At 41.1% G+C, this 14,794-nt stretch overlaps 1 protein-coding gene across 1 annotated transcript in view; it reads right to left on the bottom strand.

The window, feature by feature from the left end:
- Nucleotides 1-14,794, bottom strand: part of LOC132871725 (receptor-type tyrosine-protein phosphatase S-like) — a 328,962-nt gene that overhangs the window by 150,670 nt on the left and 163,498 nt on the right. Inside the window, exon 7 of the mRNA XM_060906174.1 lies at nucleotides 8,929-9,039. Within this exon, the coding sequence (XP_060762157.1) occupies nucleotides 8,929-9,039 (111 nt within the window). The remainder of the gene's footprint in view (nucleotides 1-8,928; nucleotides 9,040-14,794) is intronic.

The raw sequence follows: 14,794 nt of genomic DNA, 5'->3' as shown, positions 1-14,794 counted from the left end.
GAGTGTTAATGATTAGTAAGCCGTGTGCACTCACACTCAAACAACAAGGACATGCAAAAAGCTGAGTAACACAGAGAGACAAGCAAGCTCAATGATATAAATGGACCAAAAAGCAGACGAGACACGACTCAAGCTCCAAAAATAACAAGCCATTATAGAAGGGCAAAGACATGTCATGGACAGCGTGGAGCAACGAGATGACACTCAAAGGCTTATCAATAAGCTTCTTCTATTCAGCCATGCAAGCATTCACACATTCTCCCATCATGCACAAACTTCAAAATATTTCCAATTGCTGGGTTTCCATGGCAATGCATGCAGCAAGAGAGAGAGAGAGAGAGAGAAAGAAAATGGGAAGAGTAGGTCTTCTGATAGGAAGGGCTTTTGCAAACAAGAAAAATATCCCACAATGCAATGCAAGAGTTTAACATAACCCGATAGAAATGCTGGTGACTATATTTACTATATTTGCTTGCATTTGAGACACAAATATATGATCTGGCATTGACACACTGTCATATAGCAAGTGTTTAATATTCTGTCTTTAGGTCTTGTTTCATTTTTGTCCGAAAGTGAACGTAAAAAGCCAAAAAAGAGAGAAAAGAACCAAAAACACACCAACCTTCTCGCAGCTCTGAGGGGTGTAAGGGGGGTTGATGCAGAACACAATGACATGAGGAGCCGAGAAGAAAACCAGGAAACACAGAAAGAGAGTAAAAAAGGCCACCGCAAATCGACTTTCAACCTGCCACATTCCCGTCCTCTTCCAACCATCCCACTGCTTACCTGTTTCTCTCGTCATTTTTTTTTTACTCTTTACAAGCATTTTATCATTACATCGAAACCCATAACAACCAGAACTTATTTGGTACATTTTTGTGGCAGTGATATTTTCAATATCAATCCAAACACAGCCCCGGCTTTGAAGGCCTTGCTCTGCTCTGCTCTGACAATAAAATAAAATTTTAATTTGTTAACAAACAAACAAACAAACAAACAAACAAACAAACAAAAAGAAATGAAAAGAAAATATAAAAAGCAAACCAAATGCACAAAGTCACAATGCAGAGAACTGTAGTTTTTAGCGACAATATAAAGCACATTTATTACAACATAATATTTATTATATTCATGCTTAACATAAGTGAAAACCAAAACAGGTCAATCGTTATGATTAGTGAGAAACAAAGAAGGACAAAAAAACCCAAGACCTGCAAGTTATTAGAGTATTAGTTAGCATAGTTAATATTACTCATGCAAAACATCAGATTGCTTCAGCTTTACACGGAGCATTACGTGTCACTCTCTGCCTAATACAGATAATGTAGATTTAATCAGATTTCACTCAGTGATGGGATATGGATCGATGTATATGGGTCGTTCTACAGACGTGGCGCAAAATACTACCCTGGTATTCGAGTAAGGCAAAATACTTCTTTTTAAACTGATTGAACAATTCAGAGAGAGTGGAAAGTAGCAGAGAACAAATGGAGCAGGAATATAAACAGCGGTCAAAGAGAACTCAATAGAAGCCAATAAAATATAACAATATCTACAAAAAGAAAAGAAAGAAATGTAACGTGAAGGCAAATGAAGAAATTATACCAATGTATACCAAAGATTTGTCTAAAAGAGAGTGAATTTAGGAGAGAAATGAATCAATACCAGCACAAAATGGTGGCTCGGATATCAGAGGGAAAAAAACAATAAACTTGTAATAGAGTATGCCGTGAAATATCAGAGAAATGCTTGTAGCGTAACAACGTAAAGCAGATTAAAGTAGATCCCATGATAACAACAGTAGCCGTGTAGCATGTTGCTCATACTATCATATCAGTTGTATATTAATATTTTATACTAAAGAACCCATCCATCCATTATCTGTAGCTGCTTATCCTGTTCTACAGGGTCACAGCAAGCTGGAGCCTATCCCAGCTGACTATGGGCGAGAGGCGGGGTACACCCTGGACAAGTCACCAGGTCATCACAGGGCTGACACATAGACACAGACAACCGTTCAGTTAACCTAACCTGCATGTCTTTGGACTGTGGGGGAAACCGGAGCACCCGGAGGAAACCCATGCAGACACAGGGAGAACATGCAAACTCCATACACCTTGCTGGCCGCTGGGCTCGAACCCAGGACCTTCTTGCTGTGAGGTAACAGTGCTAACCACTACACCACCGTGCCGCCCATACTAAAGAACCTTTAAGCTATATGTACATATACAGTCCTGTGCAAAAGTCTTAAGCACCCTATTTTTTTCATACAAACTTTGTTATAAATTTCTATTTTATGACTTCTACATTACCAAGTCAGTACAAAAACATTTTAATCTTTTTTAATGTTGAAACATTTCATTATTTTTTTAAAGCCATTCTTGGTCGACAGCATGTGCCTAAGATTTTTGCACAGTACTGTGTGTGTGTGTGTATATAACATATATTTTCCTCCCTACATATAAATAACTTTTTTTTTTTAGGATTGGTATTATGCCATCATTTATGGCACTGACCAAAGGATCAACTCTCCTTTATATTGAATTTTGGATACATTTTTTTTTTATATTTGTCCTCTGTAGCTGGGTTGTATTTATTTCCTTTGGTAAATATCTGCAGGATTTACAACCCCAATTCCAAAAAATTTGGGACGCTGTGTAAACTGTAAACAAAAACATAATTCAATAATATGCAAATCATGGAAACCCGATATTTCATTGAAAATAGTACAAAGACTACATATCAAATGTTGAAACTGAGAAATTGTATTTTTTTTTTTTAAATATATGCTCATTTTGAATTTGATGTCAGCAACACGCTTCAGGAAAGTTGGGACAGGTGTATGTTTACCACTGTGTTGCATCACCTCTACTTTTAACAACACTCTGTAAACATTTGGGAACTGAGGAGACCAACTGCTGGAGTTTTGAAAGAGAAATGTTGTCCCATTCTTGCCTGATATATAATTTCAGTTGCTCAAAGGTTTGGGGTCTCCTTTGTCGTATTATGTGCTTCATAGTGCACCAAATATTTTAAATGAGAGACACGTCTGGACCGCAGGCAGGCCAGTTTAGCACCTGGACTCTTTTACTACAGAGCCATGCCGTTTTAATATGTGCAGAAAGCGGTTTGACACTGTCTTGCTGAAAGAAGGAAGGCCTTCCCTGAGAAAGATTTTGTCTGGATGGCAGCATATTGCTCTGAAACGTGTATCTATCATTCAGCATTAATGATGCCTTCCCAGATGTACAAGCTACCCATGTCATGTGCACTAATGCACCCTCATACCATCACAGATGCTGGCTTTTGAACTGTGCACTGATAACAAGCTGGATGGTCCCTCTCCTCTCCTCTTTATCCTGGAGGACGTGGTGTCCATGATTTGCAACCCTGTAGAACAAGATAAAGCGGCTAGAGAGAATGAGATGAGATTTCTACTTTTGATTCGTCAGACCTCGGGACAATTTTCCACTTCGCCTCAGTCCATTGTAAAAGAGCTCGGGCCCAGAGAAGGTGGCGGTGTTTCTGGATATTGTTTATATCTGGTTTTAACTTGCATTTGTGGATGCAGTAATGAACTGTTTTCACAGACGATGGTTTTCTGAAGTGTTCCTGAGCCCATACAGTGATTTCCACTCCAGACACGTGTCTGCTTTTAATGCAGTGTCTCCTGAGGGCCTGAAGACCACAGGCATCCAATGTCAGTTTTCAGCCTTGTCTCTTGCATACAGAGATTTCTCCAGATTCTCTGAATCTTTTAATGATATTATGTACCATAGATGATGTGATCCCCAAATCCTTTGCAATTTTACATTGAGGAACGTTATTCTTAAATTGTTGTACTGTTTGCTCACACAGTCTTTCACAGAGCGGTGAACCCCTCCCCATCCTTACTTCTGAAAGACTCCACCTCTCTGGGATGCTCTTTTTATGCCTAATCATCTTACTGACCTGTTGCCCATTAACCAAATTAGATTTTTTTTTTTAAGCATCACAACATTTTCAGTCTTTTGTTGCCCTGTCCCAATTTTTTTTGGAAAAGTGTTTCTGGCATCAAATTCAAAATGAGCATATATTTTTCAAAAAACAATAAAATTTGTCAGTTTCAACATTTGATATGTTGTTTTTGTACTATTTTAAATTAAATATAGGGTTTCCATGATTTGCAAATCTTCACAATCTGTTTGTATTTATGTTTTACACACTTTTTTTGGAATTGGGTTAGGAATTGTGCTTTTTTTGGAGATTACAAAATTTCTTCTTGAGTTTACTGGCGCTCTTGTTCATTTCATCAACACAACTGGAGTTGCAGGAAGTACTCTGAAGACAGATGTTCGATTTCATCACTACTCAAGCATGTTTGCAAATCAAACATTCCTAGTCAGTGATAAGCAGCACCTGCTACAAGCCATGATCGCATTTTCATTTATCGCATTTCATTTGAATCATTTTCCCAAAAGAAAAAGGGATGATAGTGTACCTGATGTTCAGTTGTGATCTTTTATATGAGTTTCTAAAGAGTGAATACAGTGGGAGTGTATTGTGTGTTTAATGATTGCATTTGTTTCACTTTGTAAATAATATGTCTACTGTTCTACAGCAGCGTATCAAAATACAGAACGAGCGTTTTTATTTGAAAAAAGTCTGAAAGTTGATCTTCCTTGACGTCAACACCTTCACAAATCAATAGAACCACTGTGCTGTCCTGAACATACACTCACCGGACATTTTAATAGGAATTTGTTCTTGATTCTAAGATTCCTGTTCTTGGCTGCAGGAGTGGAACCCAGTGTGGTCTTCTGCTGTTGCATGTTGAGATGCTTTTCTGCTCACCATGGTTGTAAAAAGAGTTGCTATGAGTTGCTATATCCTTCCTGGCAGCTCGAACCAATCTAGCCATTTTCCTCTGACCTCTCTCTATCAACAAGGCATTTGTTTCCACCAATTCACTCAGTGTTTTTTGTTTTTCGCACCATTCTGTGTAAACTCAAGAGACTGTTGTGTGTGAAAACCCCAGGAGATCAGCAGATTCTGAAATACTCAAACCAGTCCATCTGGCTCAAACCAACACCCATGCCACAGTGAAATGAAAGTCACACTTTGAGATCACAATTTTTCCCATTCTGATGTTTGAAGTGAACATTAACTGAAGCTCTTGATTTGTATCTGCATGATTTGATGCATCGTGCTGCTGTCAAGGGATCGGCTGATTAGAGAACTGCATAAAACAGCAGGTGGATGGGTGTTCCTAATAAAGTGGCCCAATGTAAGTAATCTTTTTTGTGAATAAAAAGCTGTCGTTTTACTTTAGATTGTTGTGCTACAAGCAATTCTCTAATATTTCTGGCTATGTTTTTAGCTACATATTTGTTAATAAAGTAACGTTTTAAAACTTGGTAGTTTTTAAAGAAGTAAGTATCAGAAAGGTATCGACATCAGCTGCATTGCGACACTGAAGGTTTCAGTATGAGTATCGCTATTGGAAAAGAAACGAGACCAAAACACGTGCTTTTTTTTCCCAAAAGTTTTGAGTAACTGAATTACTTAAAAGTTTTTTTAAATGTTTTAGTTATGACTATGGCATAACTAAGACTAGGAACAGGAATACCACATAGGAATGTGATATGTGTAATTATATCACTATAAAATGTAAATTTGATATTGTCAACATTTGCTATTAAAAAGGACGAAAAGTAAAATTTAAAAAGATATTAGTTATATAAATTAATGATCAATCAGTGAAAGAAAATTATGTTGAAGTGAATTGAAACAACTAGAACTATCCAACAAAATGGGGGCAAAAACATTTTAGAACGAAATAAAAACTACTTTAAAGAGACGTTAACAAAGAAAATAATTTTTTTCATTCGAAGTTTTCTTTCCTGTTTCACTAAAGACAAAATTCAGGCAGTTTTCTGAAATGAAATCAAAAGATGTTCTGGTGAAAATACATCACAGATAATCCATTCACATATTTTCGTCACTAAAGCTACGGTCACACTACAGCTCGCGATGCTTTGCGATGAGTTATCGATGAAAACGAGGTGTTTTGGTGATGATGCATGGCAATATACAGGCGAGCTAAAAATGGTGGTTACACAGCAGGTGAACACTTGACCTTTGCGTGCTCGAGCGGCCACGCTCATTCACAGGACCCAGTCATTATGGGAAACACCTGATGCTGATTTGAATGTAATCAGCACGTGCATATAAGGACACAGAGGCTTTGTGAAGTATTATCATTATCACGGTCACGTTTGTTTCCAGCCACGTTTATGACTCTGCTTTCGGTTTTGCTTGTGTATTGTTTTTGTAAATATCATGCCTGCTAATAAACACTCTTCTCTTCCTGTACTTAGATCCATCTACCGCCACATACCTGACAGAATACTTGCAAAGTCTCTTTGCAAACAGTGTCCTTATATGCGTGTGCTGATTCCGCTCAAATCAGCATCAGGTGTTTCCCATAACGTCTGGGTCCCAAGTGCGCACACAATGCACTCTGAAGGATCCCTGAATGTAAAACAATTTTAAGTCTCAGCGAAGGTTAGGCTATGCCGAGCCGCTGTATTGAGGCCCTCGCGAGCATCGGGGACATGGATTCGAGACAAATACATCTCAAGAGACTCAGCAAATGTTCCTTGAGCTTCGGGAAGTATTCCCAAACTCATCTGTGAATATTTGCCGCTTAGTTTGCCAACGCAAACATCGCCACCAACAATTTTTCACAAGGCAGACATACCAAAAAAAAAACTCGCGAAGCTCAGAGTGTCAGTAATAACACCGAAAACCTGAGTTCGGAGTAGCCTCCAAACATGGCCACTTCGGACTACACTTCCCAAGCACCACAGCGCCCCTCATCACCCGAATTCTCGGACGTGCACCTGTTTCCTATTTCCCCAGTAATCACCTCCCTATATAAGCCCAGCAAACACAAACACTCACTGCGAAGTATTGTTCTGTGTTCGCGTACCTGATTATACCGAGTCTTGCGTTTCAATCCTGACATTCCGTGACTTTGACCCTCTTTGTGTGATTACTTTGATTCTGAATTCTCGCCTAATCTCTCACACAACGTCAAGCATTGACCGACCCGAGCCCTTCCCTGACTACACCTTCAGGTTGCTGTTTTGGATTTCGTTACCAGTTTGCGATGCACCTGCTTTCCCCTGCATTTGCATCCGTAAGTGGCTGCACCCTGACACGGAGAACATTCGCCATGCATCGTGCGATTAGTGGTGATGCGATCAATTTTTCATCGCCAAGTATTGGCAAACCCATTGCGAGCTGTAGTGTGACCAGGGCCTAACTTCACACTTGTTCACACTTCATACCCCAGTAATCTATAGGGGTGTTCACATGGCACATATTTGCATCGATGCTGCACCGATGTATTTTGTTGCGATATATCTTACGCCGGTGTAAATTTTGTGTAGCGTTCACACGTCACAAACCTGCTTACTAGAGAGAAGCATGTTAGCACTGGTGCAGCCCCACTTGCATTCACACGGCAGTTTTTGCGACCGTGCTATACGATAGTAATAATGCGGAAATGAAATATGCGCATGCGTGAAAATTTACTTCCTTTTCCCGGTTGTCATGGCATCACCAAGCGCGGGGAAAACAACGTGGCTGAAGACACCAGTGTTGCCAGATACTGCTGACGTTTTCCTGCCCTAAATATGTTCAAATCCGCCAAAATGCACTTAAAACCGCCCAATCTGGCAACACTGGAAGACACGCAGTTCTGTTGTTATTGATATTCGCCATTTTGGAAGCGCAAAATACCAGGATGCAAATTATGCAATGCCCGTATGTAATCAACTCTCCTCACGCGTAGCGAGTCTACCCCTGTAGCGTTCAGACGTCCCATTTTATATCGGTGCTGCCCCGCAAATTAGCATTTACTCCGGAGTAAATTTCTTAAACCACCTCCCGAGCAGGGTTAGATTTGCACCGGTTTAAGCAGCTTTCAGGGGCTACACTGGTATAACTTTGTACCGTGTGAACACTCTACCGGGGCAGCCCCGGTGCTACACCGGAGTAAAAGTTGCCGTGTGAACACCCCTTTTGATTTATACCACTTGTGCAGAACGACCCAAATATACTCATGTAGATCAGATTTATAGACAAAGATTAATCTTAGTCTTGGATTATTAAAGATTTTTCAATCGGGAATCCTGGTAACTCTTAAAACCAGATTTAAAACAAAAACTTTTTAAACTCACTTCTGTGCTAAACTTAGCATTTGGGCTGGTGTTTCACTGTAACCCACATGATGAAGGCTCCGAGAGGCATCATGCATTAGAAACGTGAGCGGGACTAATCTTACACAGCAGGCTGTTCAGAGAGCGGCCACGTTCTCTCTCTTCTTAGCCACCTTCATCCCTCTCTCTCTATTAAATTAACATCAGCACTTTCTGCACCGTTACGCCTAGAGCAGCTTGCAGTGTTTAGCCCAAAAGCAAATATTGCTAATTAAGTTTAGGGAAGCAATTACACGCCAAAAAAATTCCCAATTCATTTCTTATCAATTAGCTTCTTTTAATGATTTTCGGATCAGATTGGGAATTGACAGCAAGCTGCGCAAGCCGCGTGAATGATGAACCTGTGCTCAGAAAATGAGAACTCAAATAATTAAATACTGTATCGGTTTGCATGCTCAATCAGATGTAAGGATTTCTTTCCTTATTTATTCATTTGCTTATGTATTTTTAATTATGTTTTATTTGGCCGCATGTAATATTGCAGTGCCGTCTTTTTTTTTTGGGGGGGGGGGATAAACAAAACGCTCAATCACTATATATTATATAAGGTATTTTTTCTTTTCTTTTTTTAAATTAAAAATAGAAAAAAGGACAGCTCTCCTCTCCTGCTGATCCTTGAATGAAAGTGGATTACCTATGTGGTACCTACTGTAATCCATACCTCTCACGTAGAGATTGGCCGGGGAGGAGTAGCGTACACCTTGCGAGTTTGACGCTACACACTCATATTTCCCCTGGTCTGTCTCTTCACTCCGCTCAATCTGCAAGGCACCTGGAGACAGAGAGTGAGCAAGAGAGAGAGAGAGAGAGAGAGATATTGAAGGAGGTAGGGAGGGAGAGTGAGACAAAGAATGATAGGGTGGTGATGAAAAACCGAGCGAGAGAAAGAGACAAGGTGGGGGAGGAAGGATTGTGGGAGATTTGAAACGATAGGGGTGAAGAAAAGCAGTCGAGACAATGAGGAAGACAGGAAGAAATATGGCCAAACGACGGTTGGGACAAAATTAATAGGAGGAGTGAAGAGATGAACAGATGGAGCGATGGAACAAGGGTGAGCAGGTAGATAAAGAGGCAGCCAGAGAGACCGTGGTGCAGGAAGAAAAAAAAAGAGAAAGAAAAGAGAGAAGAGGTAGAAAAATATTAAATATATAAAATAAATGATTCATAAACAGCCTTATTTTAACGAAAAACACTGCATTTCATTAACATTTACATACCCTCCTACTCCTCTTCCTCCCCCTCATCCCCGCTCCTCCTCCTCCGGCTACATATCTCTCGGAATAATATTAACATAATAATTCCCTCCCTGATCGCTAAATTCTCATCATACTTTTGGAATTTCGTCTCTGTTCCATTCCCCTGCTTCTTTTCTCTGATTCTGACTGAAATGTTTTTTTTTCCTTTTGTGCCGTTTGAAAATATTATGCGGAGTCGCCAGCGGCGTCTGGGTGAGAGCGAGTGAGAGGGTTGGACTAGTCAAATTGAGGTGGAAAACACTAAGAGAAGCAGGGTGCAGGTTATTTTTTTATTTGCCGGAGGGATTGAACTCCACCTTTTGCCATTCTCTCACTTTGCATGGAGAAAGAGGGGCATGACAAAGCATTATGCTGATACAGGAGCTGAGGGATTTACTCTCCAGCTCTCCTCTACAGAACACCCTAGCAACTCCGAGCTAAGGTTTCTCTGAAGATACAGCTCGGACACACTAAATTTCACCTTTTTTTTTTGCAACATTTGGCTCAAATTTAGTTACTGCCAGTTTTCATCCAGGATCTAGTACTCTAAAATGGATCAGCAACTACCAACCTGGAAGAGTTAAGGCTAATGCTAGAGTTACGATACGTGGGGGGAACTCGGGAGGATGGAGAAACTTTCAGTTGTTCGAATCCCGTCAATGCCAAAGCCAGCCACAGTCCGGGGGAGCAGTGGAACAAAACTGATCATGCTTTCTGGGTGGGACATGTCAATCACTGCGACAGTAGCCAATCTTGGGTGTCTTTGAGTTTATGTATGTGGAAGAGGGCAGACAGTGCTTTCCTTCGAGGGTGTTGCACTGCCCTGTGACGCAGCACGAACAGCAGTCCAAAAAGATGTGGTTGGATGACTTCACTTGTCTTGGAGGAATCATGTTCTACCATTCCACTTCCCTGAGTGATTGCTGGCATATGACAGGAGATGTCTGGCTGGTGGGTGGAAATTGGCAGGTGACCAAATTTTGGAAAAAATGGGGGGAGGGGGGTTATGTTAAATTGTTCCCAATGTTGGTGGTAGTTTTGTTGTTGTTGTTGTTGTTTTATCTAAAATGAACCCTGGCTCGGGGTAAGATTGCCAACTCACAGCTCCAGCGTCCCCAGTTTGAAGCAGGTTTCCTCTGGGTTCTCCTGTTTCCTTGACAAGCAAAACACATGCTGGTAGGAGGACTGTGTATGCTAAACTGTCCCAAGGTTTGAATAAGTCACATCCAATCAAGGGTCTTGAACAAATGAATTAATCAGTTGGGTTCAACGTTATTATGCTATATTTCCAAAAGTATCCCTCCCATGCCAGGACTTCCCAGTACTAACCAGGCCCTTAAAGTGCATATCCTGGACCAAATTCATTTTTTTTATATGAAAGAACGTCCCTTTACACACTCATCCAGAAGGGTAACTTTGCACAAGGCCATTTGTCTACAGCAGAAAAAAATAAAATAACAAAACACGTCTGGAAAAATCCCAAGGGAGTCTGGAGCCAAATTTGTGACGTCACCTGCGGAACCGCCAGCAGGCTGCGAGAGTTTGCACGGTTTCAGTGCACAGCCTGTGTAGACCAAGTTTAGCAGCTAGCGATTTTGCATTGAAATATGGAATTGACACCTGAGCGCAATGTTACTTCACCTTTGGATGAAGAATGTAATGTTGCCACACCCTCCTACTGTTAACCATTTTAATAATTACATGATAACGTTGAAGAAATTTGCAGAAAACCACCAGGTCGTTTTCTCATAAACAAACCAGCGCTGACGTAGGATTCAGAAGGAGGCGTCCCGCACGTGACGTCACGAAAATCAATGTTTCCCGGGAAATCCAAATGCCAAGTTTTTTCAGAGGCGGACCAATTCGCCTCAAATGGCTTGATTTCAACTGAATTTTTCTGGTATTGCGCAAGGTAAAAAAAATTGCACAAAATGCAAAATGTGACAGATATTTGATCAAGGTTTAATATAAAATAGGAGAATTACATTGATCTTGCTCCTGAATTTACCCATGATATGCACTTTAAGGGGCATTGGACGGCATCAATCTCCACTTCTATAGCCCAGGGCCTCTTGCTTATTATACAGCTAGAGTTACAGTGGGGGGCTAGTCCTCTGGTAACTGCAAGAGTTTGACTCCCCACTCGCATCTGTATTGCAGCATGCCTTGCTAGACAGCAGTAGATACCATTTTTATGATGGGCTTTGGTATGACCCGACTGCGAGTAGAACTCATGATCTCCTGATCGAGAGGCAGACACGCTAACCACTAGGCCAGCTCACAGTAGACCTGCTTTAGAATCAGGCAAGTCTTCTATTTAAGACACATCCATTGTTGACACAGATGTTAACCTTTGCTGGTATAAGAAATATTTGGAGAGCTCAGTCATTTTTCTGAGTTCCCATCTGAATTTAGGTTTCCAGGTCAAGCTTTACCACTGGAGTCCAAGAACATGACAGAGCTTAACAGGACCTGAAAGCCAGCGTAATCAGACAACTGAGGATAAATTGGAGCAAGCTAGAACTAATTGGTCAACATCATAGTCTGACCTCGTTATACTCTTGTGGCTGAAGGGATTCAAATCCTTGAAATACTATTACAATTTCTAGAGGAAAGACTACCCAGAAGACCAATTTCCTAGTACATACTCTTGATTTGAGAAGAACGTTTGAAAATATGTTGAAGCTGGGTTCATGTTAAATGGTTGCATATATTTGTTTCTAAATAAATTTAAATAACTAATGTAATGTAAAACTATAAACAGCGTTTAAAGGTCCGGGGTCCCTGGGTTTGGGTTACTGTCTGTGTGGAGTATCTGTGCACATTCTAACTGAGTTCTCATGGGTTTCCTTTAGGTTCATTGGTTTCTTCCCATTCCTCAAAAACATGCAACTCTAAATTGCCCGTAGTTATGAAGAAGTGTGTGAATGAAGCAGGCTTGTGGTACTCGAGTCCGACTCGTGCCCTAATTTTCAGGACTTGACTTGGACTTGAGCACTGATGATTCGGACTTGGACTTGTGCCTTAACTGCATTCGGACTCGTAAATTGGAGACGAGGACTCGGATTTTTTTTTTTTGTAACATGCCATAATAATTTGGGATAAGATATTTATATCTACATTAATTTTTATACTAGTTTCGTGCAAGAGAATGCACATTCACCTGTTCATACGTCATGTTCAGGAACAAACTAATGTTAATGGCGCTAAAATGCCTGGAGAGAAGCCCCTAGGATTGTCCGCTTTGCTTATACAGACTTCTCGTGCAGTGGGAAAAAATGCACTGCTATGTGCTCCATATGTAGAAGAACTATCGAGGAGACGACGGGGACAACCTCGAACTTCAATCGTCATTTGGCGAGACTCCACCCAGAGAAGGAAGTGACACGCTATGTTCATCGCTCTGTTGATAGCGGGACTTGCTTGCTGACCGATGAACTAGCTAGTGTTAACCCTCTCTCATGTTATTTGCCCTGTTGATATTGGGCGGGGCTTGCTGAGCTTTTTATCTGTATCCTATTAACTAAAATGGGGGCCGTCGAGCAGTAACGTTAGTCCAACACAGTCAGTCAGCAAGCAAGTCCCGCTATCAACAGAGCAATGAACATAGCGTGTCACTTCCTTCTCTGGGTGGAGTCTTGCCAAATGACGACTCAAAAACTCCTTTGTCCCTCACGCCATCAGACTGTACAACTCCTCTCTGGGGGGAGGAGGGGTAACAGGAGGACAGAGGACGGGAAGGAGCAGTAGCCTAGCCTAACAATAAGCAATACCGGACAATGTGCAATATAAAGTGCAATATAAAGTGCAATATCTCTCCTGCTGCCCCCCCTTTCCCTTTTTTTCACCTCCTCTCTCTCCCCCTTCCTCTCTTCCCCATATCTTATTCTTTTTATATTTGTATATGTAAATACTTAATTTAATTTATCTAGAAGTTTTCTCTATTTCTTTTCTCTGTTTATCTGTAATGATGCTGCTGGAATCTTAATTTTCCTGAGGGAACCCTCCCAAAGGGATCAATAAAGTTTTATCTAATCTAATCTAATCTAATCTAATCTAATCTAATCTAGCAGAGATGCTTTCACATTAAGGCAGCAACAGCCACCGTCAAATGGTGCGATTGGAGTCTTGTTCTTGGACTCAACTCGAAATTTTCTTAAATGACTTGGACTTGAACACTGAAGACTTGAGACTGGACTCGAGGTTTAGTGACTCGACTATAATAATGGAATGAAGGTATGCATTGTGCCTTGCAGTGGACTGGGATCCCATTTCAAGTGCATTCCCATCATGCCTGCTGGGATACGCTTCATATCCACCACAACCCTGAGCAGGATCAAGTGGACACTGAACATGAATGAATGAAACAATACAGTACACTGGATGAATGGATCATGTTGACTGTGCCAGTTGCCTTACTTCAGAGAAATTGAGCTTCCACAATTCTCACTCTTCTAATGTTACCACCAATTGGAAGGTCATAATTATGCTTTCGCCTCAATTACATGAACGTGGTTCCTCGGAGATGCATGACGTCATTCACTGCTCCTTTTCTAATTGCTACTCGTGTCAGAGGACAGCTTTCGGTCATGGATAGCTGTAACGTCTTTGCTATTCAAACATAGGTGACCACTGTACCACTTTGTACTCCAATCTTTTGCCATTTTTTCTTCAACCTTGTTTCTGACCTCCGCATCAGTCGTTGATCTTCCCCCGAAACACCCTTCCATTTAATAAAAGATGTGAAGACAGAATAAATAGTGACCTGCCATTCCCTTAGCCTCAACCTGTCATGATGCATCTTCCTCTACACCTTTCCACCTAAAGGTTTCAGGGTTCCGAGGCACTGACTTCACTGCCTAACACACACACACACACACACACACACACACACACGACCCATTCCTCCGAGGAGGTGCTGTGCTGATAATAAGAGCAGACGCATGCCTCAGTCTGTCTCTCACCGAGTCTCTCTGTAGTTGAGAAGAGTCAATTCTGGCAACAAATTTACCCTCCACCCCCAACAAACACAAACACACAGACCCTCACAGCAGTAGACCCCAGATTGATCCAAAAGATTCAGGTGGAACAGACTAATGAGAATACTGCACATCCGAAACAAACAAACAACCACCTGCAATGTAATAGTTTGTGTGTGTGTGTGTGTCTGTCCATGGAAAATACAACAGCCTCATTTTCTTTCTCACACACTACTTTGCTTTCCACCTACCTGCATAAAGCTTTTTAGACACACAATCTCACACACACACACACACACACACACACACACAC

The sequence above is a fragment of the Neoarius graeffei genome, chromosome 23 (assembly GCF_027579695.1).
Source record: "Neoarius graeffei isolate fNeoGra1 chromosome 23, fNeoGra1.pri, whole genome shotgun sequence".
NCBI classification, from domain to species: Eukaryota; Metazoa; Chordata; class Actinopteri; order Siluriformes; family Ariidae; genus Neoarius; species Neoarius graeffei.
The sequence above is the reverse complement of the archived record's forward strand: the minus strand, read 5'-3'. Positions and strand labels throughout refer to the sequence as shown.